General features: G+C 43.0%; 1 protein-coding gene and 1 long non-coding RNA gene across 3 annotated transcripts in view; both read left to right on the forward strand.

Moving 5' to 3' along the window:
• ATF6 (activating transcription factor 6) overlaps positions 1-26456 on the forward strand; it is a 76608-nt gene that overhangs the window by 43992 nt on the left and 6160 nt on the right. For both annotated transcript variants that reach the window (XM_021405003.1, XM_021405004.1), the window contains exon 15: positions 15432-15516. In XM_021405003.1, the coding sequence (XP_021260678.1) occupies positions 15432-15516 (85 nt within the window). The remainder of the gene's footprint in view (positions 1-15431; positions 15517-26456) is intronic.
• Positions 15523-22836, forward strand: LOC110402663. Its single transcript, XR_002441225.1, has 2 exons — positions 15523-16072; positions 21362-22836. It is a non-coding gene; the product is annotated as an uncharacterized LOC110402663 (long non-coding RNA).

Genomic DNA, 26456 nt, shown 5'->3' on the forward strand with positions numbered 1-26456 from the left:
AGAAGAGTAAAAAAATTGTAAAGAATTACGTTTGCACATACAGAAGGGAACCGTTTACATTCAGGCAAAACACAGAGGTAGTACTGCAGGTGCTGAAAATGGAGCGTTAACCCAGCTAGGAAGTCTCTGGTAGCATTGTGTCAGGGTACGTCTGTTTAAGTGTCATGTTGGTTTATGTCTGTTGCGTGTGACGGTCCAGGATGGGAGTTACCCACAGCATGAGATTTGTCAAAAGGTTAAAACAAACATGTAAAAAGTATTTGTATAATTCCTTCTTGTTATCTTGCACGTGCATGTCTGTAAGCAGGAAAGTAAGCATGCAGACTTTTTCAGGGAGAACAGTCTGATGTCCTGTATGTTGTCGAATAATCAGCATTTGATTCCCTCCAGCAGCCTTGTCCCTTCTCCTCGCAAGTGTAACCATTGCTGTCCATCACCTTCCTGCAAATTCAGGACCTCTTCACATGGCTCAAAACCGACAGCCCTTATGACTTACAAGGCTCTCCAAGTCTTGTGTAGTTGATTTAAGAACTTACCTGTTGGCTTATAAAAGTCAATTCCTGTAACTAACTTAATTCTCTTAAGAAATAGGGGTCTAAGAATAAGATGGATATGGGTTAAAAGGAGGAAAAAAAAAAACCAACGCTGAATCTCGGCTGTGGCACTTCAACTTTTGTTTGATGCTGTTAGAAATCACCTTTACTTGCTTGTAGCACTCGTTCTGTTTGAAAGCAGCCTGCACCTTGGTGCGCCTACTTTGACTTGTATGAAATCACACTGTTGAATCCAACCCATCAAACAATAAGTTACTGTGCACCTTGTCTGTGTTTCCCTCCCAGCAGTGGCATGTGCAGTTTTTCTAGGGCTGTGTACACTCTTCGTATGCTTGTAAACATAATTCTGTGTGATCATAGGAATGGAGGGAAATGATCTGCAGCTCGGGGACTGCCTGGAGTTCACGCTGCCTTTGCGCATGTTCAGGGGTAGCTCTGCAGAGCCAGGAGAGGTTCAAAGAGCAAGGAGGAATGTAAGTGAAAGAGTGCGTGTCCACCAGAATGAAGCAGCATGAAGCTTTTACTGTTCTCTCTATCCCCTCGCATTGAAGGCCTGATTAGTTAGATGCAAAATCTTTATCTCTGATAGAAATTGTGTGGGCATGGGTCATGAAACTAAGCCAAAGGTGACTTAGAACCTTCAGGAAATTCAGTAGCCTGCTGGAGCGTACATCAGATGATGCTAGTCACATTTAGGATGTATCCTGTTCTCCACACTCTTCCTATATTCTCCTACAGCTGGTGGTCTGGATGAGGAAAAAGTTGAGTAGATGGTATATCTGGGTTGAGTCACTGTCCCTGGAAGTGTTCAAGAAATGTTTAGACGTTGTGTTGAGAGGCACGGTTTAGCAGGGTTATTGGTGGTAGGTGGATGGTTGGACTGGATGATCTTGTAGGTCTTTTCCAACCTAGTTAATTCTATGATTCTATCTTGAATTAACTTTTGGCAGCAGTGCTGGTGGTATCCTGAGCAGGGGAGTACATGGTGATTTGGTTGAAAACACATTGAGATGTCAAATTAACAAAATCTACATGCAGCAGAGAGGTTTGATTGCATTATGTGAGACTAGAAGTATTTACTGCGTAAGGCTCTTCAAACTTTCTTGTATCCTGTGCTGTCTGGTATTTTCATTGGTGAGTTGGGGTGATAGAATAGAGACTGTGCGTATTAAATTGGTTCATGACAGACTGAGTGGGTCTCCAGCTGCGTTTGAGGAGAGGATTGGAATGTAATGCCTTCAAGGTGCTCAGTACTCCTCTGATAGTTTGCAGGCACTGTGGTGAGTCCATGATGTTCAATCTTTTTGTGTAGGGTTAAAACTACTGCAGTAGTAAAAACAAAAAAAGGAGGGTAGGATTCACACAGGAGCATGGTTCAGATGATAAAACAAAGCAGGAGATCTGTAGCTTTCAGACATGCCTATGCAATTAATGTTACCCACATAGTCAGATCAGTTATTTTGCCAGAGCACTCATCAGCTCAGTGCCTAGGAGTTCACCGTTGTATCTACTCGTCTAAAACCGTTCTGGCATCATTCCTTGAATCTTCATTCTGTGATTAGAATTCCAGTAGAGCCTTTCTTTGACCTGAAAGTCTGATGACAGAAAGGCCCCTCCCAATTTCTCCCACCTATCCCAAACACCTACTGCTCCGTGGACTGAATTTCCTTCTGGGGGTGCCTCACTCCTCTGGATTCTAAAGGGAGCCTAGACAACTCTGTCAGACAGCTAAAGCTGGAAAAAATTAATCTCGCCCTAAGTGGGGAGATGAAAGGCTCCTATTTTCTTGAGCCATTATGTTTTAAATGTGGTTAAGAGTTGGCAAGTACTGATAGAAGAAAACATATTGCTCTCCAGGAAGAGCAGTACTCCGGGGACTGTCAGGCCCAGACTGCTATAGCTTGATGTCTTTTGAGTAGCGTGCAAGAAACTATCTCCCTACATATTTATCTTCCAAAAGCTGACCTTTCACTCTCTTTAATCTGGTGCCTACAATCTGGCTCAGCCAATTGCTGCAGCAGACAGGCTCTTGGTCATGCGCACGATCACGAGATGTGCAAGGAGTTCGGCATTCCTGCACCACTTTACACCCCCTGGATCAGGCCCTGCTTATCCTCTTATCAGTCAGGCTTCCCACACGATCCAAGTGAACTATTGTCACAGGAGAGAGCTTTTTGCATAACAGCTGTCTTGGCCGAGAAATGTGGCTGTGAAAGTTTTGGCCCCCACAGCGCGGTATGGGGCTTGTATGAATTCCCACCACTGCTCAAAAGTGGAGGATGCCTTTCCTTCCCTGGCTAGGTGAGCTGCTTCCAGCAGTACCAGTGAGAATGTTATGCTGTGTGTCACCGCCAGGAGAATGCTGTTGTTTCCGTGGTTGTGTGTGCTGGTGTGCATCCTCCTCTGAGCCATTTAATGTTCTCAGAAGAGTAGCCTACGGAGAAGTTGAGCTGCTTTTCTGCTGTTTATGTAGGTCAGGGGACTTGTGGGAGTCTGACAGCTGCCAGAGGCTGGCAGAGGGAAGGCAGGAGGCACTGAGGAAGAAAGAAGGAAGCCTTCCACTCCTGGTGCCCATTGGAGGCTGGGCTGGCTGCTCAGCTCTCTGTTGGCTGTGCTCAGCTGCTCTGAAGTGCACTAATTAGGGGTGTCTGTAGGTAGATTGGGGGTGATTAAGGAAGAACGCCCAATGTCAGGCATCCAGATCCTTCTTGCCACCAAGTGTGAGTTAATTATGTAACTTATTTATGCCTGTAAGGGCTCTTTTCCATTGGATTATTTTCTTGTTTTGGTGTCAGGTTTTGTTTTGGGGGGAAAAAAGATTAATGTTTACAGACATTTTTCCTCTTATAAAATGAAATCTGTTTCTAGAACTGATTTACATCTTCCTCAGCAACACTAGAAACTCAAACAGAGCAGGCATTTGGCAGCAACACTGGACTCAGAGCTGAGATTTAAAACTGAAATTCAGCTACAAACTCGAAGAGGAGGAAGCTTGTCAGGCTGGTGTAAATGTAGGTCAAGCAAGCTAACAGCCAAAAAAAATGAAAAGAAACTTCATCTTCGCTCTCTTGATTTAACTGAAATAATTAGTAACAGAGGTGACAGCTTCTTTGACAGTATTATAGTGAATATCTCTTTAATGAGAAGAAACTATGAATAGTTGATGAATCCTCAGCCATACAGATGTCCTGGGATCTGCAGAATGAGAAACATCTTTCCAACAAGCATTCGTAATGTGATCCACGTTGCACAGTTTAAAACGCTGCCATCAAATTTCAGTTCGGCCCACTGCATCTTGATATTAAAACCTCGTTGTCTCTGAACTGACATTTTAAGAAAAATAAAAGGCAGCTTGGATTTGGAGCACCAGCCCTGGCCCCTGTGTGTCAGACCACCGTCCAGCCATCGCGGCGTAGGAGCTTCGCCTGTCCCCACTGCCAAGACGTATAGAGACCCACCCAAGGCTGAGCTGAAGTCATTGCAGAGCTCTGGGTAAATCTAGGGGATTCAAGGAAAAATGCAGCCTTGCTGCTCACTGGGAGGAGCGTTTGTTTCCTCGTTATCTAGTTGTGTTTTCTCCTGTATTTTTTCCGTTCTCTTATTTTTGTGGTTTTGAAAGTGGTGTCCCTATTGTTGGGAGTTATTTAAAGGCACACTTTTATTCAGTTTTGCCAGAAGGTAGAAGGAGTGGGAGATCTATATAAACAGATCTACATAAATATGGATATAGTCACATGCACAGATGTGATACATGTATCACGTCTTTCCACCTGTGATTCAAACCTCGTTTCTTGTCACTGCTGGGAGATGCTACCTTCCATCTCAGTGAAGAGGAATTACACTTCAGAGGTTAAGAGGTACCTCAGGGCTAAAGGACAGTGATCAAGAGGAGATCTGCAGATAGTTAACAGTGTCTGTTGCTCTTTCCAGAAAGTTGAGGGAATTTTCAGTTTCTCTGATATATGTCTGCGCAGCTGATCTGCTTTGCAATTAGGAAAGATTTGTTGCTGCTGATTTCCTGTACATCTGTTGGTCTCTCAGAAGCAGCATCTTGCTGGTGATAGGTTAGAATCAGCCTGCCACTGTCTGCTGTTGTACAGTCACAGGCAAACGGTAGCAAACTGTGCCTTTCCAACAGGGGGAAGAGAGAGGAGCACCCTGTGTTAAAGAGCACTGGGTTTCACAACCGGCTGGAACCTTCAACAGAGCAGAATTTTAATTTGTAGAACTGGGATGCTGTTAGGCAACTTTAATTGCATCTATTTAATAATGATTTTGACCTAAAGTTAAATTCAGTTACTTCATTCTCACTTCTCATCAGTCTTGAAAGCCATTCCTTTTTCATTGTTGTTCTCAGTTTTTCTTTCCTCTTCCATGTGTATCATCAGTGACTGAGATTTGAGTTGCTGTTGGCAAAATGTCATTTTATCCCCTCAAATCTTATTAGAATCCATTACCTGACTGCAAAAGACATACTCTTGAAAGACACAAACATGTTTGAAGGTAAATCCCATGCTAGGTGTTCAGCTCAATAATGCATCTGCTGACATTCAGTGTTTGGGCTGAAGAACTGTTTAATCCCTTTATAGAATGCGATGCACTGAGTACATGCTTTTTAGAAAAGCTGTTGCCGTTGATGCAGAGTGCAAGAAGGCGGTAATTTCAAACCAGGGATAGATTTTGTGCCACATATTCTAGGATGTAATGCAATGTAATCAAATGAACTGTCTTCATTTAAAAAAGGTTAAGGTTGTGACTCAACTGGCCAATTGTTCCTCGTCAGGATTTTAAAGTTCACTTGCTTTCCTGTGTACCCGTATGCATGGGCACATTCTCTGTGTAAGAAAGTGTGTGACTTCTGCTTTCCAAGGAAATTCCTGCATGAGGAAAGGCTGTCACCAGTGTGCTGTGAAGTTGGCTGTGACCTATTTAGTGGACTCCACTAAAGACCTCTAAGGATGGAGATCTCACCACATGTCTGGACAAAGTGTTCTAGTGCTTTGCTGTCTTTTGTGCTCATTAAAATGAGAAAGCATAGTGCAGCTGCATTAGCAAATGGATTTAGAGCCCCAGTGTCATGTTGATCCAGCATTTGGAGAAAGCCTTTGGTAAATTTCCTTTCTCTCATCCAAATTTTGTTTCATGGGAAATCTGGTCTAGAGAGAAATAAGTTTTTTTTTTGTTTTGTTTTTTTTTTGTTTGTTTTTTTTGTTTTGTTTTGTTTTTGTTTTTTTTTACGGTCTAGACCATCTCATGATACTGGATCCAAGGAGCATGTCCGTAAAACCCACATTGTTTGTGAGCTTTGGTTGGCTCTCTGCTTTATGTGGCAGAGCTGCAAAAGCAGAACAGCGGAAATAAGGTGTTTGTTTGTAGTAACACTGCCCACTCTAGTTTGTATCACTTGAGGCTCAGTCTCCAATTGGGCTGTAATTCTGGGAATCCAGAATTTGCCTGCAGTAGGAGACCTGAGGTCTTGCAAACAAATATAGAAACTTGGGTTAACATTTTGTTAGAGAAGCAAAGAATCTGGATTATATCCTCTTTGGTTTTCCTGGATCCTATTCACACGCCCTACCTAAATTACATGTTTTTGCAATTACAGATTGCAGTTGCAAAACTAATAGCCTGCAGATGTTATGCAAAAGCAGAGCTCTGTTGCAGTGAATTAGAAAAGGAGGGGAATATGTTTTATTGGTAGTAGTAACAAAACAATTAATTCCTTTTGGGTCTTACAACTTTGTAAAATCTACTAAAATAATTGACAGATTCACCTGGAAGCTATGGATGAACTACCTTTTCCTGCCTATAAAGCCAATGAGAAGGACACAAAATGGCAGAGAAATATAATTTTTAATAACTTAGAGCAAATTCTTTTTTATTAAGGTGCTAGTCTGTGAGAGACCCTTAAGAAGAAAATCTGATGCTTATCAAACATAACAGGAAGAACTATTCAACCAGTATAATCTGGGGTATTTTCTTTGTCTTCACAGAAGCACAGAATAGGGTCAAGTATTCATATACACATATCTTTCCCAGTTTATCTTGAAGCTCAGTTTTCACAAATAACACACAAATTATCAAAGTGTTTAAATTCCTTAAAAATCTTCCTATATGATTTTAACCAAAACTGTTTACGTGATCATAGAATTCTGTTCTTCACATCCTCTTACTTTGCGTTTAGGAATTTTTTTTTAATCAGCTGCCAAACCAAAATTACATCACAGCAAATGCATGCATTGTTCTTTACTTTTGGGTCTTGCAAAGCAGTTCTGCAGAGAAGTTAGGCTGCATTTCTATCCAGTCTGTCCTGTGCCCTCCTTGTTCACAGGGGTTTGGTTTTTCTCTCCTATACCTTTTCTAAGGGGAGAGGGGGAAAAAAAAAGACAAACCTGAAGAGTACATTTATGGTAGAAATACAGTCCAAATGAGGTGCCAGCACCTTGTTCTCCTTCATTGCCATACAATTGGCTTTGCTGTGCCTATTTGTGTGCCTGATTTCCTTATGTACGCACAAGCTTCTGCTAACCGTGATTTCCCAGAGTATTTCCTATTCACAAAAGAGTGCTGTTTGTATCTAGTTCCTCTTATTTAGGATGTGTTGCAAGTCAGAAGTGAGATTCAAAAAGCACAGCTAGAAACAAGGCAGGTTTGCCTGAGGTAATTACAGTATGAGAGCTTTGCAGAGGAATGGGAGGACTGAGGTCATTTGGCAGCTGGTGTCACTTTGTTAACAGGATTAAGATAGATGTTTCAGTAGGACATAAGGTCAGCTGGCCTCGCTTCTGGAAGTGTGCTTGTATTCTGATTCTTGAAGAGAGACAGGAATCAGAATACAAGACAGGCCTCTGTCTCAGAGGCTGCTAGATAGATTCTGCAATTTGACTAATAAATACTGAGAATTATCAGCATATTTCAGTCTTATCTTAAGGCTCTATAACTCCTCCTATTTGGCCTTGGAAGGTGAATAAAGAGATTGTAAATCATGACCATAAATTATGTCACTTTAATTTGACATCTGCATTTTAGGTTCCTTTTGGTCTTTAAGGTAACATAGCATAAATTAAATCCAACAGGAGAAGGGGCAAAACATCACACTGTTGGTGTTTGCTGTCTTTGCTAGTTAAGTGCAGAGAGGTCGCAGTTCATAGTAGGTTTTCCATATCCTTATTAGTCTCAATAATCTTTTTAGTTCTTAATCCAGAAGAGGTCCTTGGCCACTGGTTCTCCTTTAGACTGTGCAAACACTTAGCACTGCCCTTCTTCGACCTGCAGCAGTGCTGCTGTTGGAAGAGAATGGAAGAAACTCCTCAAAAAAGAGCCTCGTGATAGAGTGAATTTTCCATTCCTCTGAGGTCTCTGGGATTTTCACAAGGCTCTGGTTCATGCTGAGATGCTTCCCAGTTGGTTTAGTTTTGCAGCCCAGGCCGTATCACATCTGGGAGTAGCACAGTTGATAATAAAAGGCACTAAGGACCTCTCCATTAAAGAGTTTCTCATGTGGGAGCTGAGCTGGATGGCCATTCTATCTTCTGTGGCAATAGTGTCCAGAAGGAGCACAGTTAGGTGTTATTTATAAAAGTTAGACTGGGAACGTCAGGAAAGTGTAATCTTAGACTACAGGACTTTTTATTGACTGTGGGATTGAGTTATTTCTGGTAAAACACTTAAATAAAAAGCTATCTCATCACTTCATTGCTGTGTGCGATGTATAGGCTGTAAAAACCACCTGTGCATAGAAACACTGGGTTTGGAACAGCATTGGTGTGAATAGGAACACTTCTGGCCAAAATAAAAGTAGAAAAAGAAGTTCTATTCTCACTCCTTCTGAGAGCTTTCCTGTTATGGGATAGTTTCCCTTCTCTTAAGTCTCAAAATAGTCTTAAATCTCAGAGAAAAGTAATAGAATTCTATGATTAGGAGGTCGGGGATGAATTTTCAGTGACAAACTCTCTTCTTTAATGCACAGCAAAATCAAACTGTGTTAATATGTGCTAGCCAGTCTCAAGTTTAATATGTACTGAACTGACACTCATTCAAATTAAGCTAAATTGTTATAATTAAACCGAAAATGTTAGAGCTACTACTGTGGCCTTTCAGCGTGAGTTGTCAAGAGATGGTGCAAAGAGGCTCAGACCTTGTGAATTCTTAGTGGATTTCCTGAAGCTTCATTGCAGTCGTTGGCCCATCTTCTGCTTGCTTCCATACACATCTTTGCTTGTCATGTATTTTCTGTGAGGAACCTTGATGGGGTGGGTGAATGCACTTGGGCTTATAAAGTCTAGTGTTGAAATAATAGTAAATTACACTCCATCTCTGAAAACAGTGCAACTTTTACAGTTTGTGATATAATGGGCAAATGCTGTGGCTGTGAATCACAGTTTATATAGAGTTTTTAACCATTTTCCTCTTTTATTCCCTTAAATCCATCCCCTTACTTTTCAGATGCAAGAGTTACACTGCACTGGTAGGACAGAGTTAGTTTTGGAGGCACCCTTTGTGCTACGACGACTGCCCTGTTTCATGTGCTCTGGTAGCACAAGCAATATTGCAGGAACCAGTGGCGTTTGCAAACGGCCATTGGTGTGTCCATCCTCAGGACACCATCTGGTTGCCATCACCCAGCCAAACAATAGCGACATTATACAGCCATTTCCTGTACAAATTTGTGAACTTCCATACTCGTCCTTTTCAGTTGTTCTTCAAACTGACCAAGGAAACCAGAAACAGACATGCCAAGATGTGATTCTCATATACACTGTGGTCCTTGTTGTGTGCTTGGCAGTGTCAGGAACTACTGTGGAAAATGAGAATCAGCCCTTAGGCCATGCGTGTGCTGCAGTAAGATCTCTTCCTTAGGAAATAGCTTCCTTTTGTGTCTGAAGAGGTGTGCTGAAGAGCAGCTGAGGTTCTGGTGCTGCTGTGTTGAGAACCAGGTCCCGACCGAAGGCCATAATGCATTTGGGTTCCTTGGCCTCCTTAGATCAGGATGGAAATGTCACGTGTCTGGCAGCAGCCAGGCAGCCCGAAACAATTATTCTGGAATTACCAGTAGGTGTGAACTCTGCGGTTGAAGAAAGAAAAGCTGGCTCATTGAGCCTCCCAGCAGCCCTCCTGTTTTAAAAAGCCTGCCTCCTCAATAGCTTTCCCAGGGCAGGAACTCTCTGGAGTTGATGCAGCTTTTTGGGTCTGTGGAAGCACACTTTAGTTTCATAGGCCAAAAGCATAGCTTTTGAAGTTCCAGTCTCATCTCATTGACCTAAGATTCCTGCAGACGTTCAGAAAAACTAAGTTTAAAAGATGGTGCATGGATTTTATGCGCAACTTTTGTGGTCAAATAAACACTTGCTTTGTATCTCCTTCATCCTGAGGTCATTAGGCATGGTTGGGTACTTGATACGTAAGTTTTTAAGCTGTCAGGACTTGCTGGGCACTACCAGGAATAGCATAGTTAAAGAAAAACAGTGCCTCCAGCAGCTTTGGGGAGGTGCCAGCATGAGAGCTGGATGTGGGAAGTTCCTCAGCCATCATGGGCAGAAGTTGTAACAGGGTCCAAGAATCACAGTTGCGAAGATTCAAGCTGGAAGAGGTCAAGGCATGATTCCCCAGGAGACCTGTTAGTCATAAACAGATGAAAAAATGCCCAGTTACAGTATTTGCTTATTGCAAGAAAATTTCTAAAGCTGCCTGGACCTGTTGGCGTGCTGAGGCACCTGGCTCTGCTTGCCCTCTCCGCTTTGCCAGTGTCCTTGTTAGCTGCAATATTCTAGCGCGTTGTTTGGTTCCAGGGCAATGGTAAAGATCAAATCTCCTCATCGGAGCAGATGACAAGAACAGCACTTTAAGATTTTCCTTTGGTATTTTAATCCAGTCTCTGTGGAGCTTTTATTCCCATAAAGTAACAAATGTCACTTGTTTTTGAAAACATTGTCCTTAATTTGTCAGAGATGAATCTCTAATGGAGGGCTGGGCTCATCTGAACATCTTGACAAAGCCTTTGTGAGCAGAGATGCAGCGATAGGGCCTGCAGCTTCCACACTGTAACAAAGCACACTTGAATCAAGTCATGTTCATTATTTTCAAGTATGTAAGGCTTTTGAAAAATACGTATCCATTTCTAAGCACATCAGCTAAGAAGGTAAGAAAAATCTAGAGAAGTCAGTTTGAGAGAAACGTAACATGAGGGGTAGGAGAAAAAACAGCTCCTACCGAGCCTTGAGTTTGGAAATCTGTTCCTTTGTGTCTCATGTCTCTTGGATATTCTGCAAATACGTGTACCTCTCCTCTAAAGACTTCCCATAGCACTGATACTATTCCTACATCGCAGGCATGCTGTGGGGAGGAGGAGCTCCATTGGTTGCCAGTAGCTGTGTGGCACACTGGCCCCAAGGAAGCGGTTGTTGCTGGGTGCAGAATTGCTGAGGGACGACGTGCTGCAAAACGCAAACTGACACAACTGCCAGTTCTTACCGTTTGAAAGCCAAGTGTCAGCTAGGAAAAAAACCAAAAACTTTGGAGCAGCATGTTTTTTTCTGCATCCAATGAAAATGATATGCAGTGATGTTTACTCTCCTAGAACAGAGTTAGAGAAGGTCTCTTGTTATTGAAGGCTAAGATTACCTGCACATTGTCATGCATCTAGGTAGTAGGTGCTTTAAGAAACAACACATGTCTTATGATTCAGGCTGAAGCTGCGGGAACATCCAGCCTTGGAATATTCTAGCACAGTGGAATAGGGTTTCTATTGCCATTTGACTGTGGGAGTTACAGATACATGAGGCTCCAACCCTTAATCCCTGTTAGAGCCTTGACATTGATCTTTTGGAAGAAGCCTTAAAATCTCTGTTGCAGTTCCATGTGCTGCTGAGTCCAGAAGCAGATCAGCAGATACTGAAATAGCCAGGGAAGTGAAAAGATTCAATGAGGATATTCATTCTATAACAGTACCTAATTTCTAAAAGCTTTAATTTAACTTTTATAATTAACTGCGGTTGATTTATCCTAATTATATAGTGCTCTGAATGTTTGGTGGTGGCAAGGGTTAATAAATGTGACCGTTATCAGAAGTTTAACAAATAACTTCAGATTTTATCCCCAGGAACAAATGTGTTTCTGTATCCCAATTTAATAAATTAAGGCAATACATTTGTGGCTGGATTTTTAGTATCCATATCTATATTTATCTATCTCTCCATCTCATCTGGCTTCAATATCACCAAACTGTAGAGATGATCAAAAGCAAAATGAGAATGCTCAAGCTTGGGACTCGTTTGAAATATTGTCTTTCCAGGCCGATGTTTTTCCAGTCATTATGCCAGCACTTTCAGGTCTGCATGGTCTATTTAAATTGTCATCCCATCTAAGTGCAAATCTTGGCCCAAGCCAGAGCCATCTGTTGTTGAGTAATAGTTGTGATTTATTTTGCCTCTGGTTGACGTTCATGCTCGTGGGCCAGATGCTGACTTGTAGGATTTGCTTTTATTCATTTTGAGCTTTACGCCGTGTATTAATATCACAAACGGCATTTCAATTTTAGATATTTTTGTCTAGTGTTTAAAATTAGGGATGAATAACACCATCACGTTCCCCTCAGGGTTGCAATTCAGCATACTTCAGAACAGGATAGGAAAGGACAAAATGTTTTACGTGTTAGAAATGCATTCACACTATGCTCCTAAATGTTTAAATGCTTCCTAATCACTAATATTATGCTCATTTGTGTCGCATATAAATAATTAGGTATTGTTTTCAAAAAAGAAATTCAGGACTGTTTGAAGCTTTCTAGACTGCGGAGAATGCTGCAGGTAGCCAAACCTGTCGAAATATTTATGATGCTCTGCATCATCCGATGCAAGTTAGGACCGAGTATCAGAGGGACTTTCCTGCAAATTAAAGATGACGGGGAGGTGGATAAATTTTTTTAACTCTAGGTTAAACAATAACTCATAACAGTTCTTTGTAGTAAAGATGGGCCGTGTCCAGCTTCCAGACAGTCTGCTCCTCTTGCACGTTGGCTCCCGCCAGCACTTGGGGCTTACAGCTGACTGCCTGTTGTGCGTGTCTTCTCCAGAGTTGGTGTTGAAACACTGAGGAGTTGTGCGACAACTCCAACGCGTGTTTGGACACACAAGTGTGAGTGGGAATGACTTCAGTGTCTCACTATCTGCTGTGGGAGCAGCAGTCCTTCCCACGCTGTTCCAACTGCACTAGGAAAACAGAGGAGCAGCAGGTGAATTGCTGCGTGGATGTGATGCTTTCCTGTGTGGTTTTAGGAGGCATTTCAGAATCTGGAAGCTAAGGGGAAGTTAATTTTAGTGTCTTGGGTAGCAGAACAGCTTTACTGAAGATGATTCCCTATGCAGCTTTCTTCAGACCCAGTGAGTTCATCTTGTCTGGTTGCTTGGAGGATTTGCTAATTACAGTGCACAGATGAGAGGTAACAAAGCCCAACCCCCTCCTCCTCTCCATGTAGGTTTGTGCCCTGGGCTCCAGACCTCTGACCAGCCTGGTCGCTGGATCTTCTCAATTTCTCTACCTGTGCTTTCTGATTACAGTTTTGCACTGACCTTTCAAAAATCAGCCAAGAAGGTAATTAGACAGGAGGAAACTAAGGAATTTTCCTGACTTCATTGCTGTCTAGCCACTTGGTATTTCTGTCCTGACATTGCTGTTGATTTCTGTAGAGGTTACTCCGATTATAAAGCTCTTGTGATTGTTCTGAATACATTTGCTGCATACAGTAAGTAAAGGGGCTGTTAGAAACAAAACTAAGCCAGTCATAGGTAATTTACCAATTTTGAGACTGTTAGCAAAAAATAGTAGTTAGTTTTAATAATTCACAGGTAACCTATGAAAGCAGTTGTTCTTTGCTAGGTGATAGTGTTGTGGACTCTCAGAAAGCATTGAAAACAATAAAAAGAGACAGTGATAACCTCTTCTAGGCAGTGTTTAAAGTAATCCTCAGTTCAGCATTGTTCCAAATTGCAGTTCTAATGGACATCTTATCTTCAGCTGTTCCCTTTGGACACACACTCCGCTGAATTTCAGACGTTTTTTCTGTGAAGTTCATTGTGTCACTGAGTGTTTTGTTAATCTCAGTGCTTCAGGAATGAAATGGGAGTTACGCATGTTGCTGGAGAATTATACTGGAGTCGTTTTATAATTTTGGTACCAATGTGTTTTTAATTACATTTATTTATAGAGTCTTTTTTTTTTCTCATGGTCAGTCTCTTTTTTTGATGGGAAAAAAACAGTGGTATTTCTGAATGTATCTACAGAATGTTTTGATCTATTTAACACTTAGCTTCACGTGTAACTCACTGTCCTGAATCTTACACATAACAACTGAGTGTTTTAATACTAAAATGGGAAAAATACTGTTATCCTGAAAGTAAGAAGTTAACAACTGTGTCCTGAAGGAAATATAATTCAGACTGCCAAGACCTTGTCCAGAGGTGTGAGGTGTTTGTGTAGCTGTTCTCAGCCTTAACTGGGGAGCCCAAGAGCTGCTTGTGACACTCTGAGTGCCAGTTTCGTAAAGATACCGTGGGAGTTTGGCAAATGGGAAAGCATGAAACGAGATAAAAGGATCAAACTTCCTGTTGCTGTTTGCCCATGTGAGATATGTGGCTGGATCTTGAAAAGTAAAAGGCAGATGTTGGGTCTGGGTTTAGGGCAGTTGCAAAAACTTTTTAAGGAGTTGATCTGCCTATGTTCGACATGGTGGCACCTGCTGGCTTGGTTCTTCCCAGTGACACGGGCTGAATGTGGGATTGCTGGCGTTGAGAGAGGAGCAAACACATGGACTGAGAAACTAAAGCATTGAATTAATACTTCGGGGCCTGGAAAAGATGCGTAGCAATCAGCAGGATTTTTCTTCACTTAGAACCTGAGTTAGGAATTTACACTGAATTTGTCAACTCTATAAACGCAGTCCTTTGCTCTTAATTACTAAGAGAGAGCAAATGTGCTTCCCTCACAGTATCCACTGTATATTGAGATGGTGTAGCAAAGCAACCTGCAGGCAGAGAAACTAATCTTTAAAAAGCTTGGGAAGCTTTCCATGTTCTTCGTGGTCTTTCTGTGGTCTAGGTCAGCATAGTGCAACAACACGGAATGAATGATGAGGAATGAACCAGATTTTCCGAGACATCAACCTGAGCAGTTTGAATTCAGATACAGTTAGGAAAAATAAAATTAAAAAAAAAAAAAAGAAGAAGAAAGACTGCTTTTTTCTCATATCCACATCTGGAGCTTCTGCAGATGAAGCTTTCTGCTGCTACATCCTAGGTTAGTTTGAACACTTCTCTTAGACAGCAGCACCCAGCCACCTCACCGCTGAAATAAGCTGCTAAACACAGCTTTGCCGTCAGGCTTCCTCAGTAAGTTTTGTCAGCAGAGCTCATAGTTCACTGCCTGTCACAACCCTTATGGATACAGCCCTGCTGCAAGAGGCGTGTGGCATAAGTTGACATAGATAGAGCAAGAAGATATTTATATAAAAAGCAGACAGCACTGCCAGTAAAGGCTCCAGTTCAGCAAAGCCCTTAACCACATGTTTAAATATCATTGAAGTCAAGCTCAATTACTTTAATCATATACATAAGTACTCTGTTGAACGAGGGCCTAATAGCAGTTTCCATCTCTTTCCACATGATCAAGGCTTTCTCATATTCTGCTGCATGAGATAGGGATTTCACCTTGGTTACACAGCATGAGCAGCTGCTGTGACTTTTGGAAGACTCCCTCTACAACTTGAAATTGCTAAGCTGTCGTAAATAGTTTTATGCGGAATGCCTGTAACACAGAATGGAAAGGAATTTTCCCAGCTCTATGCTTCTAGGGTGGAATTAACAAATCTTTTCCCCTGTTTTTCAGGACCACCTGTTACTGCCAGCCACCACACATAACAAGACTAGAAGGCCGAAGATGTCTATAGTGTTGCCAGCTGTAAACATCAATGGTAAGTGCAAAACATGAAAGAGAGATCGTTACGAGAATAATTTCAAAGAGATTAGCCTAACTTGTGTATGGAAACCAAACTTGGACCACATGTTGGTTGTTACAGCTTTGAAAAAGAAGTCAGATTGGTCACCGCTAAGCCAGGTGCCCCCTGGAGCTGGGGTGCTGGCACCTCATCCATGCCTGTCACCCACACTGCCACGGGAGTTACCTAGACACCACTGACTGCCTTGGCCAGCAGTCTGCAGTCTCTCTCTGTAGCTCCCTCAGGACTCGATGGCATTGCCATCCAGTCGTGGTGATTTATACGCGGCTGATCAGAGTTATCGGAATGTGATCTAGCTTCTCTAATGTGGCACATATGCAGCAGAAATGCTAAGTCACAGCCTGAACCAGTGATTGAGCACCTGGTGGGAAGGCAGGGCCAGCCCAGGGGATCTCAGGTGCATGCCATGGCTGGAGCCAGGATCCACCCCTTCCCAGATCTCATTTAAGGGTTGGTAGTGGAGGCAAGGGTATCTTGGTGGAAATCTCTGCATACCTGAGGTCTTCTAAAGGTAAGCAGCCCTTTTCCTTAATTTCTGTGCCACAGCTGCTGCATTCAGGCACGTCCTCGTTTGCTGCAGCCAAAGACTTTGCCGCCCCACTATTATTGCTGTACTTTCTATCTAATTATAGCGTTACACATGTGCAAAGATTGAGTATGGAGACTGTCCTTGTCATCCCATTTGAGCTGCCTAGCAGGGCGAGTTCCTTGGCTTTTCTGATTTGTTAGGATGCTGACTGCCTTCCATCAGCTTCTCAGCTGTTTGCCGCGATGTTATACAACGCTCAGTGTGAGAGGGACCTCTCAGCACTGCACCATCAGTGTTAATAACGATCATGTTCAAGGGCTGCAGGACAGCAGAAAAAACAGCTTTGCGCTAAGGGCACAAGCTTGTTAGTGAAAGGAAATGGTCTTGATCTCCATTTTAGTCCCGCATGAGCGATAGGACATGAACTGAATAAATATATCATTAATTCAGATGCCGCGAGGTTAAGGCATGTTTGGGAAAATGTTGCTGTCACGGTCATCAGACGCGTTGTGAACCCTGTGTCAGCGCAGACTTTGCTTACTGAATATCTGTACGCTGCAATGCCTTTTTAAAGCTTACATGTTTTACAGTACAAGTGAATCACAAACCCAAATGTTTTTGTGAACTCAAGCGTGCTGAAAGCGTTGTTTGATGATGCGAATTTCCGTAAACAAACAAACAATCCATTCAGGCTTCCAACATTTTAATAATTGCTCTTTCCCAAGCACTACGGTAAGTCGAGTGTGATAGTATACAACCAATTATCTTAGGGGAATTTTTATGAGATGTGTCAGAATTATTTTTGGCATTTGTCGGTCAGAAACTCCCTTTTCATGTCCATTACAAAAATCCCTTTTTGGCTAAGCTGAATTATCACAAGCAAATAGGAATTTATCACTTGGAGAGCAAGCTCTTATTTCTAACTTGCAGACTATTTATTCTTAAATGTTATCGAGTCTTAAGTGAAATATTTACTCCAATAACTGGAAAGATATGATTTGGAAAATACACATCAGAACCCAGTGATGAATCTTATCCTTCACCATTAATGAAACATTGTGAAATTGTAGTTACTGGAGTTCTTTGGGATTTTTCTTCAGAACATTGGTATAATCCAGGAAATAAAAAATATCCAGGGATTTGGTCAGAGATGTTGAAATGGATCAGGGACAAGGATAGCAATTAAGTAAACAATGGCATCAAACACTGCTTCCTCTGTGACACTCAACCAGGTGCTAGGAAAAAATTCCAAGATACATAACAGGCGAGCAACTTGGCTTAATTTTTAATTTGATCATTAGTAGATTACTAATAGAAGGCTGTAACTAAGAAGCTCTGCCTGGAGAAGAACCATTTCTCTGCTTTGAGAACATTGGTTATCCACCCTATCCTGCCTCCACGAGGACTGACACGTCCTAAACAAGCATCTGGAAGTTTGCTGACAATAAAGCTTTTCTCCCAGCTGCCTGCTGTCCTCTTAAGCCCACCTTAGCTCTTCATCCACCCACAGAGAACTGGCTGCTTGAAGAGGCTGGGTCTCCCTGGAAGGAACCGGCAAAACTTTCAGTGAAAGAACTTGTCCCCTTGCCTTTTCTCATGCCTCAGTCAGGTCTTCATGGGAGAAGGGGAACCTTTTCCACTTGCATTTACTTGCTGTTCCTTTTCTCTGCTACAGCCCTGCCAGTGGAGGTGAGGAGAGTGCGAGTGGAATGGCTTCTGCTTTGAAACTTTTTCAGAGCTTCTTCACTTGCTTTCTTCTACAGGATCTTCTTTTTATCTTTGTACTAGAGTTTACCCAAGACACTTTTCAAATGTGAAGCAGCTTACAGTTCATTCAGTAGAGAACATTTTGAACTGCTTGAACGGTCTCTTTCCAGCAGGACTGTCATCCTTTTCTGATTGTGCTTTGATTGCTAGAGTGCCCTCTGAGCTCTCCTAGAGACTCTTCTTGTGGCTGATTTGAGCAGTTCCCACCAACAGCAACAGTGAGAGAAAACAGGTACAGACAAAGGTTGGGAAATAGAATGAGTTGTTGGTCACTGTCTTATGTGACTGTGCATGGAGGTTAGTGACATAGTTGTGCAAGGTTCATCTGGCTCTTTTCACCAGTGTGCAAACGGAGTCTACTTTCAGTTTGAAAAACATTTCAGAATTCTTCTTGAAGGGAAAACTTGATATAAACCTGGCAGCGCTAGTGCTTTTCAGCTAATGGCAAGTCTCAACAGCAACCTTTGTAGTAGGCACCTGTGTATGTGTGCATTCAGTACGATGGAAGTTTAAGTTGGAATATTTAAGAGAATACTGTGCAAAGCAATAAGAGTAAGGTATTCCTTTCTGAGACAAAAACTTGATAAAAGCTATTCAGTAGTTGTATGTTATAAGAGTAAAAATGGCTGTTACCTTTTAAGTCTCTCCTGTGTGCTCCGTCTCTTGTTCAGCCCCGATTGCCCCATGGTTGAGGACAGCCAGCAAAATCTCCACTGAGGGCTTCTGTGCAGGTGCCTGAAAGCATGTGAACTCTATGTTTAAGTATTAAGGTGTTCAAAAAAAAAAAAAAAAACAGAAACATTTTTAAACAAAACAAAAATCTATGTTGGTAAACGTTAATCACACCCCTCTTCCCAATTTCTTTCTCCCCACCCTGTTCCAGCCTCCTTGCCAAGCTTGCTGGGCCACTCCTGCAGTTTGCAGCCAGTACATGCTATCAGCTCCTCCTTTTCAGCCTCCCCAGATTCTCTCGCTGTCCCTTACCCTGGTCCCTCTCCCCTCTTGGCTGCTGTCGCTCAGTACCGCTCTCCCTTTGGCCCCCGCAGCCAACTGTGTCCGCTTCTTAATCTGCCTCTGCCCAACTACAAAACCCCAGCATTTGTGGACACAACTAGCACTCGATTCAATCTGTCTGGTGGGACCTAGGGACCCCAGGGCTGGTAAGCCTAGAGGGGGAAGAAGCAGAGTTGCGTAGTCCTAGTCCCGCTGTACATGGTTCTGGGGGCACCACTGGTATGCCTGGCCTGAGAATTTATTCCAAGAAGAAATATCTCTCACTTTCTCATGGGAATGAAAGCCAACAGCAATTTACAGTTAAACTTAAGCTTTTTTTTTTTAAGCAAGTCATGTTTGTTATGCTGGATTGCAACTATTATTTTAGAAATCTAACTATGCACTTGAGACCAGTTAAGTCTCCAGTAGATTTCGTTCCTAAATTTGCTTTTATTGTAACTCAGAGTCTTGTTGGCTCATTATACCAGTTCCAAATTGACATATAGGCGGTGCCTTTCATTTCAGTTTAAATGAAAACATCTGCCATTAGCCCTGTATTTACTTAACTGCTGTAAAAAATGCAGCGGGTTGTAACATCAGTCTTTGGATCAAAATAATCTATGGAGTGCAGCACAGCTAAGCCACTCTTCCTACCCCAAGGAGGGACCTTTAGTCTCTGCGGGATGTCTGCAGCTCTGCAGCGCAGCACACACCACCAGTAGTCATGTCTGTGCAGTGTACAAAAGTGGGAACATATGTACAGCTGTCTGTTGTAGGAGATAGCATTCAAATCTTAGCCAAAGAAGGCACTTTCTTTAATGCACTTCTCCTTAGGAGAGTGCCAGTGCTCCATGTCTTGGAAGAAGCATAGTTAGAGTCCTTGGCCTTTCTGCCAGTTACAAATGCAGTGGTGTTAGTGCCAGTATCGGGCCATTGCCCATGTGGAAACCAACCAGCTGGGTACTAAGCTTCAGATTTCCTGTTTATTTCAGAAGGACTAATGTACAATCTTCAGATAGACATGATTTGACAGTCTCGCTGGTATGGAGGTGAAGGGCTGTACATCCTCCTAGTGGAACCCCCAGACATCCTGTATGCCAAACTAATTTCCTTTTGCATTAATCTCTCCCCTTTCTCTTGCTCATAGTATGTAAATGTGTAAGTCAGGAGCAGAGGCTGTTTAGAGGGAAGCTGATTCATGCAGATCAGTTCATCTGCCAGTATGTGGAATAAGTCACTGGAGCAGGTTACTGAGTTCTGAGTTGCCACTGATCCGAGAGAGGGCTGCTGCAAGGAGGGTATAGACAGTAAGGATGTTGAGCAGCAGGGGTTTCAGTTGCATAGAAACAAGCAAGTACACGTCCAGCCAACATCTAAGTCTGAAGTTCCCTACCTTGTTTTCTGAGAGCTGACAGCTCTCAGAAACTCTCTCTGAGAGAGTTTTGAATCTTCTACAGATATTCTGGATAGGTCCTTAATCTAACATCACACACAATGGGACTTGCTTTCAGTCTGCCTTTGAGATACTTGTGTGCTTGCTCTCTATAATTCATGTGTTCCTGACTAGAGTTCTCTTAGGGGCTGCTTTTTGTGATGAAACACAGCACCCAAAGAGGCTCTTAGCGGGGAAAAAAAGTACTGAGTGGGATGCAGAGTTTTGCAAAGTCCGTGTGCTCTGTTGTGTTGGCCAGCTTCTGATCGCAGCCACTTCCTCAGCCTTCCTTTCTAGCAGTTCTCATCCTGCTGATGCAAGAGACTTCAAAAGTGCTCTGAAATAATACACATTTCAATTTAAATCATCAATGGCAAATCTAGTGGTAAGGCTTTTTGATCAAAACCAGAGGGATTTTACCATCAAGCAGCATGAATATGTGCATACAACAGATGTCCAAGGCAGGTAGCAAACTCTGAAAAATCAAAGCAAATTGAAGCCACCCAGGCTGAGAAGGAAGATAAAAACAAAATCTCTTCAGGAAGTGACGATGTTCTATAAGTCCCCATGTTTTGGGGTTAAATAAATATAGTCTTGAACATCCTCTGCCTTCAGGGTCAAGCAAACAAAAGATGTTATTTCCGACTTCCAGAGCAAAAAGTAAAGAATTCTTAGACTTCTTCATTTGACAAGTGACTAAAACCATACAGTAGTGAACAGCTGACTTTCCTGACGGTTGCTGCTCAGCAAGCCCTCTGTCTCCAGGTGTTGTTGGTTCATTCTTGGTGCTTAGAAGCCAGATCTTAGTCCCCGTAGCTCCTTCTTGAAGCTGCTGTGCTTGGCCCCAGGCTGAGAATCTCATGCTGCTTTTGTAGGTACAGAGGATTCATCTCTTGACTATATAAGCATAATCTGTAGAGATTCTTCCCTCACCGTTTATGCTTTTATATCTAGATTTAGCAAACAGCGTTGCCTTTTAAGCTGCAGCATATGAGCAGAAGAGGGTCTGGAAGCTCTGCATGTAGAATTACAACCTACCTGTAAGATGAAAGTAAGAGTGTCTGCTAATGTTTTTTCAGAAGGTCGATGAGAATCCTGCAGAGCATCAAGGCTCCTCAGTCAGGTTGTAGGAAAACATCCCTGAGAATGTCTCTGCACTGGAAGTCTACGGGCAGTCACAGAAGAGCAGCACATTGAGTTACTGTGGTTCTGCTGTAATAAGGATTGTTTGCTGGTGTTGCAGACGTACTTCACCCCTCATGCTCACGTTGAGATCTGCTCTAGAGGTTGGGACTGAAACCATGCCAAGGAATTTCAACTACTGATTTTAGTCATATTGTAAGATGTTGCTGTTCTCTTTTCAAATTGATGTACCCTAATATTTCCTCTCTGCAGAATGGATCGTTGCCTGAATTCAACTTTAAATAGAAGTTTTTGACAATCTTTGAGAGATACTGTGCTTCCCACCAGTTTTCTCTTAATATATATTGTCCTTGACAGGAAAAAGATAATTAAATTATTCATAGAATTATGACAGAAATCGTTTGAGTATTCTGTGCACAAAAGAAATGGAATCTGTGTCACTTGAGTTCATGTTTGTTTAGTTAGACAGGAAACGATCAAGAAATGAAATCATAAAGACTTATTCCCCTGTGACTTTTCATAACAGTCTGTTTACCTAAACTGCTAAATAAGTAACCTATTTTTATGTATTCATAAGAACAGGAAGATGATTTCAGAGGATCTTCTGTGTTTTCTTGTCGCTTCATTATTATGAAAGTCTCTTGGGTTTTGTGTGATGGAGCAGGCCAAAGCCCCAGCACAACTGCTCTTCTCTGTGTAGACAGGATAAACGCTACAGATGGCATTTTCTTGGGAACACGCTGTCCGAGAAGGGGTAGAGAATGAGTCATAAATTAATTGGACTTCACATTTAGTATGTCAAATGCCTATGTAGAGTTATTACACCAGATTGTTTTTCCATATGAAAGACAAGCTATATAAAATCCCCAACGTAGAAGAAAAAGGAAACCCATGACGCTAGCTGCCAGTATGGATGCTGCATGCCAGAACCAAGTGCATGTGTCTCATTGCAGAGAGACTGTCTTCTCAACGGCCATAGCTCCTGGAGCTGGTGCTGCCGGGTGGGTACGCCCTCCCACCAGGCTTCAGAGTGAGCTCTGTGCTGAGCGCATTGCTGCAAAGCCAAGAGAACATCTCAATCCTGAGGTGAGGTGGTATTCGCCATCTCAGCTGTACCAAACTCTGTTTGTGCAGCACGTCGTAATTCTAGCCTTCAGTCCAGCTGATCTGCTTTAATATGTTTTCAAGTGTTGTAAATTTAAGATTACATAATTCCTCTTAGTGTTAAATTAGACGTGGCAAATACAGTTTTATGTTTGTGATGCATAGGCCAGCTTTGATTACTGGTAGCTCTTTATTTCTGCTGTGATCTGGATCATAATTATACATAATGAGCTCACCCTGTAAAAACATTAAAAAAAAAAAAAAATCTGCGAAGAACGGGTAGAGGAGGTTCACATTTATGAGCTCTGTCTTGAGGACATCACTGGAGTAAATGTAGAGATTAGGAAAAACACTGCAGTCCAAGACGGTCTTTTTCTGTGTTTTGACTGCAGTCTCTAAGGAGACTGCAGCCAGCGGGGCCAGTACGATGCTGCCCTGCTCTCCTTTCCCATGCCCAGATTTCCATGCAGGGACTCTTCCTCACCTGCTCCATAGGGCACACCTTACCTCTGCCTCCAGGGTCCTCCCAGCTGAGCCTCTGTAGCAGTCAGACAGCAGAGTTGCTGTAGGAAAGCATTTGAAAAATATGTCCTGAGATTTTCAATTTGAGTCATCCCCCAGCACATCGTTCCGTTGTCTGCCTCTGTCCTGTCCCTTGTTCTGCAGCAGTCCCAGGTGAAGAGGAGGTGGCGTGTCCCTGCACAGCAGCAGTATGCTATGGGTGGCTGTTGATGGAGAAATGATCACCAGTCTGAGCTGCCCCTCACTGTGCAAGAGAGGCATCTCTGGTTCGAGGCAGCACTCCTATCTTGAAGCTGTAAATCTCCTCTTGCTGTAGCTGGGAGGCAGAAGCCTTTGAAAGTGACTTATCATTTTTATTAGTGTGCCGCATTCACATAGGCACGCGGCAGCATATGTGGGTGATTTATTTGTTTTAATTAACTGGCAAATGTATTGCATCAGAGAAGCTCACATGGAGGAAAGCGCTTGCCCCATGCAGACAAAAGCTTGCACGGAGGCTGTGTGAAAAATGTTCTTCTACGAGCAAGGGCTGATCGCGGTATCTAAATAAATGAGGTAATTTTATGTATCCAAGTGACACAGGTGGAAATTTCAGCTCACTATCTGGATACCATCCAACCTATAAAGACATTTGAACTGTAAGTGAATACAGGCTCTCACCAGCTTTCACTCTTAAATCAGTGAGACGCTTTAATACTAGGCTACAAGTGATAGTGAGTGATAGAGAAGGTTCATGTCAATAAAAAAGTGATGGTTGCCTCTTGAGGAAAAAGAAGTCAAATAATTCAGTTAATTTTATCAGTAAGAGCCTACAAGTTGAAATGCTGAAGTACACCCTACAACTGCAAAGGTTAAGAGCTGCGTGAGGATGGGAAAACATGCAAAGCAAGCACAATAGGGTGAAATGCTGGCAAATGGTGTGGAGATTGATTAAAGATTAAAACTTCCATGCAAAAGGACCTTTAAAAGGACCCCAGAAAATCCAACAGGCTTAAATAATACATTAAAGTAGATTCTTAGAAATAAGAAGAGCTCTCTTAAACAATGAGAAGGAATTAGAAATAGCCAAATGAGGGGATTAGAGCACCATTTCTGGGAGGCTTAATACCAAAGCATGAGAAGTCAAGCCAGAAGTGATACTGAGGAACAGCTTGCTTAAAGCATGAAAAGTAATAAAAACATTTTTTTCAGAGGAAGCCTGCCAGGGAATCTGTAGTGCTTGTAGAGGACCAAGGTGCAAAAGAGCACTTAAAGTTGAAGTCAGTGCTGTTGAAGGAAACCTTGAAGTGTTCTTGTGTTTGTGTTAACCACAGAGGATATATAAATATCAGAAGAAAGAAAAGTGACAAATGAGGTCAGGAGCTGTAAAAAGTCAAGTCTCACTTCAGCACACATTGGCTGAAACTGTGAGAGTTGAGCATGCCTGGATAGACTGGGCCAAGAGAGCAGAGCTGCTGCAGTGGCAAGTCATACCTTTGTGCACTGTTGTTGCCTTGGGGACAGCGAGTGTGAGGATGGGCTCCTCAATGCAGCAACTTCAGTACTATGCCTTTTTTTGAGAGGTACTTCTAGATGTTATAAAACAATGAAAGATGCGGGAAAAAAAAAAGGAGCAGGGATAACATGAAGAGTAATGGGCTCCCTACCAGAGAGACTATTGAAGGAGATGGCTTGAGGGAGGGATTGCTGCAGAACCTGAAGAGCCATGAGCAGTGTGGGTTAGGGGGCTAGGAAGCAGTTCTTTTCTCTTTAATCTAGCACCAAAAGTGTATGCTTGCCCTGACTTTTACTCCTGCTAGCTCCGTGGAGGGCAATGAAGGGAAGGTGCCCATACCTCTTAGTCCTGTGCTGCCACACTCAGAGGAAGAAATGCTCTAGCTCTTGAAGTAAGCCTCCAGTAGAATGCCTTTTTTAGGCTGCTCTCCTGTGTACGGCTATTTGTCTTGTAAGTGGGTATGTCTGGTCTTGCAGACCGTGCGGGGAGTTTGTTTACACATTCTGTGCTTCCCAAGAAGCCATGGGTGGCTCTGCCTAATGGAGTTGCTTTCTCTCTCCAGCCTCTTCCCTTTCTTTCACTCCCAAGAGAACTTTCTGTGCAGCAAAACTGTGCATTGCCTTTGTTTTCTCCTTTTTTTCAATTGTTTGTGTAAGCGTTGCCTCAGCTGGTTGGATTTCATATATGGCCATAGCTCCAGCAGCAAGCATGTCCACAGCCAATGCTGTCACAAATGCCTCAATGTTTCCAAGAAATACTCTACCTGTGGGAGCTTTAAATGATGAGCCTGCAAGGATCAATGCTGCTGATTCTGATCTGCTCCTCTTGAGAGAGCTGTTGGCTTCCTCTCCAAAACAGCAAGAGCAAGCACAGTTGATCCAGACCAGGCCCTCTCCTCTGGCCGCTGACCGCCTGATCTGCAGGCCCTGGTCTTTTCTAAAAATCACAGTGTGGTATGGGCTGAATGCACATTGTTCTCTTCAGCCACAACCAGTGGCTCCATTATTTTCTTAGCAGGCCACAGAACTTGTTTCTTCCAGCTTTCTTACTTACCCTTCACGCTGTGTGTATCCCCCTAGGACAGCCCCTGGCACCATTGCTCCAACAATTCGGGCATGGGAACAGGCCCTGTCTCCTTGCTGACAGCCTGTGGCTGTCCACACGTCCTTGTGTCTGGCCCTGGTGCAAGACCTTCCCTGGGAACACAGAGAGCAGGCACCATGGTGATGCCTCCACCCTGGCATCCCTCCATTCGAGCTTTATAGGTGAGCGTGTGCTCACTGCAGCCCTTCGTCACAGCCCCAGCGGTTGCTGAGGGCCAGGGAGTAAAAAGCTTGTGGAGAGGAAAACAGAAACGCCCAGGATCTCCCCTGACACGCACCAGGGTCTGAGGGCAGCTGAGTCCACAAGGTTGCAACTGGTTTGCTTAGAAACAGTTGCGAGCAGCAGTCTGCTTTTAAAAAAAAGGTTACTGGAGTCTCGGTACAACTTTCTCCCTTGCCTCGAGAAACCCTACGTAAGAAGTAAATCTGTAAATACTTTAGAAGCCCTGCTGCCTCGTTGCAGTGAGTGTATTTTTAGTCTTTGTAGCTGTTAGAGCAACACTGCTTCATTTATCTACTTATTTGGTAGTGTGTACCAACCCTTCAGCCGGAAACGTTGTCCAGATGTGGCGGCTAGGCCAGCCGGGGCTGCTCAGTGGGAATGGAGAGGATCGCAGCACAGATAGGGCAGGGGAGCCCCGGCTTGTGTCTGGGACAGCTGCAGCGTGTCAGCGGGCTGGGCACAGAGCTGTGCAGAGCAGCTGGTGCCCTCATCTTCTGTGAAGTTTGTGTCTTCTGAACACTGTGCTGCCTTAAATGTAATCTCTGCTTTGGGCCAGGACAGGTTGCAGTATAAATTGTTTTGGT

Source organism: Numida meleagris, chromosome 7 (assembly GCF_002078875.1).
Source record: "Numida meleagris isolate 19003 breed g44 Domestic line chromosome 7, NumMel1.0, whole genome shotgun sequence".
Lineage (NCBI taxonomy): Eukaryota > Metazoa > Chordata > Aves > Galliformes > Numididae > Numida > Numida meleagris.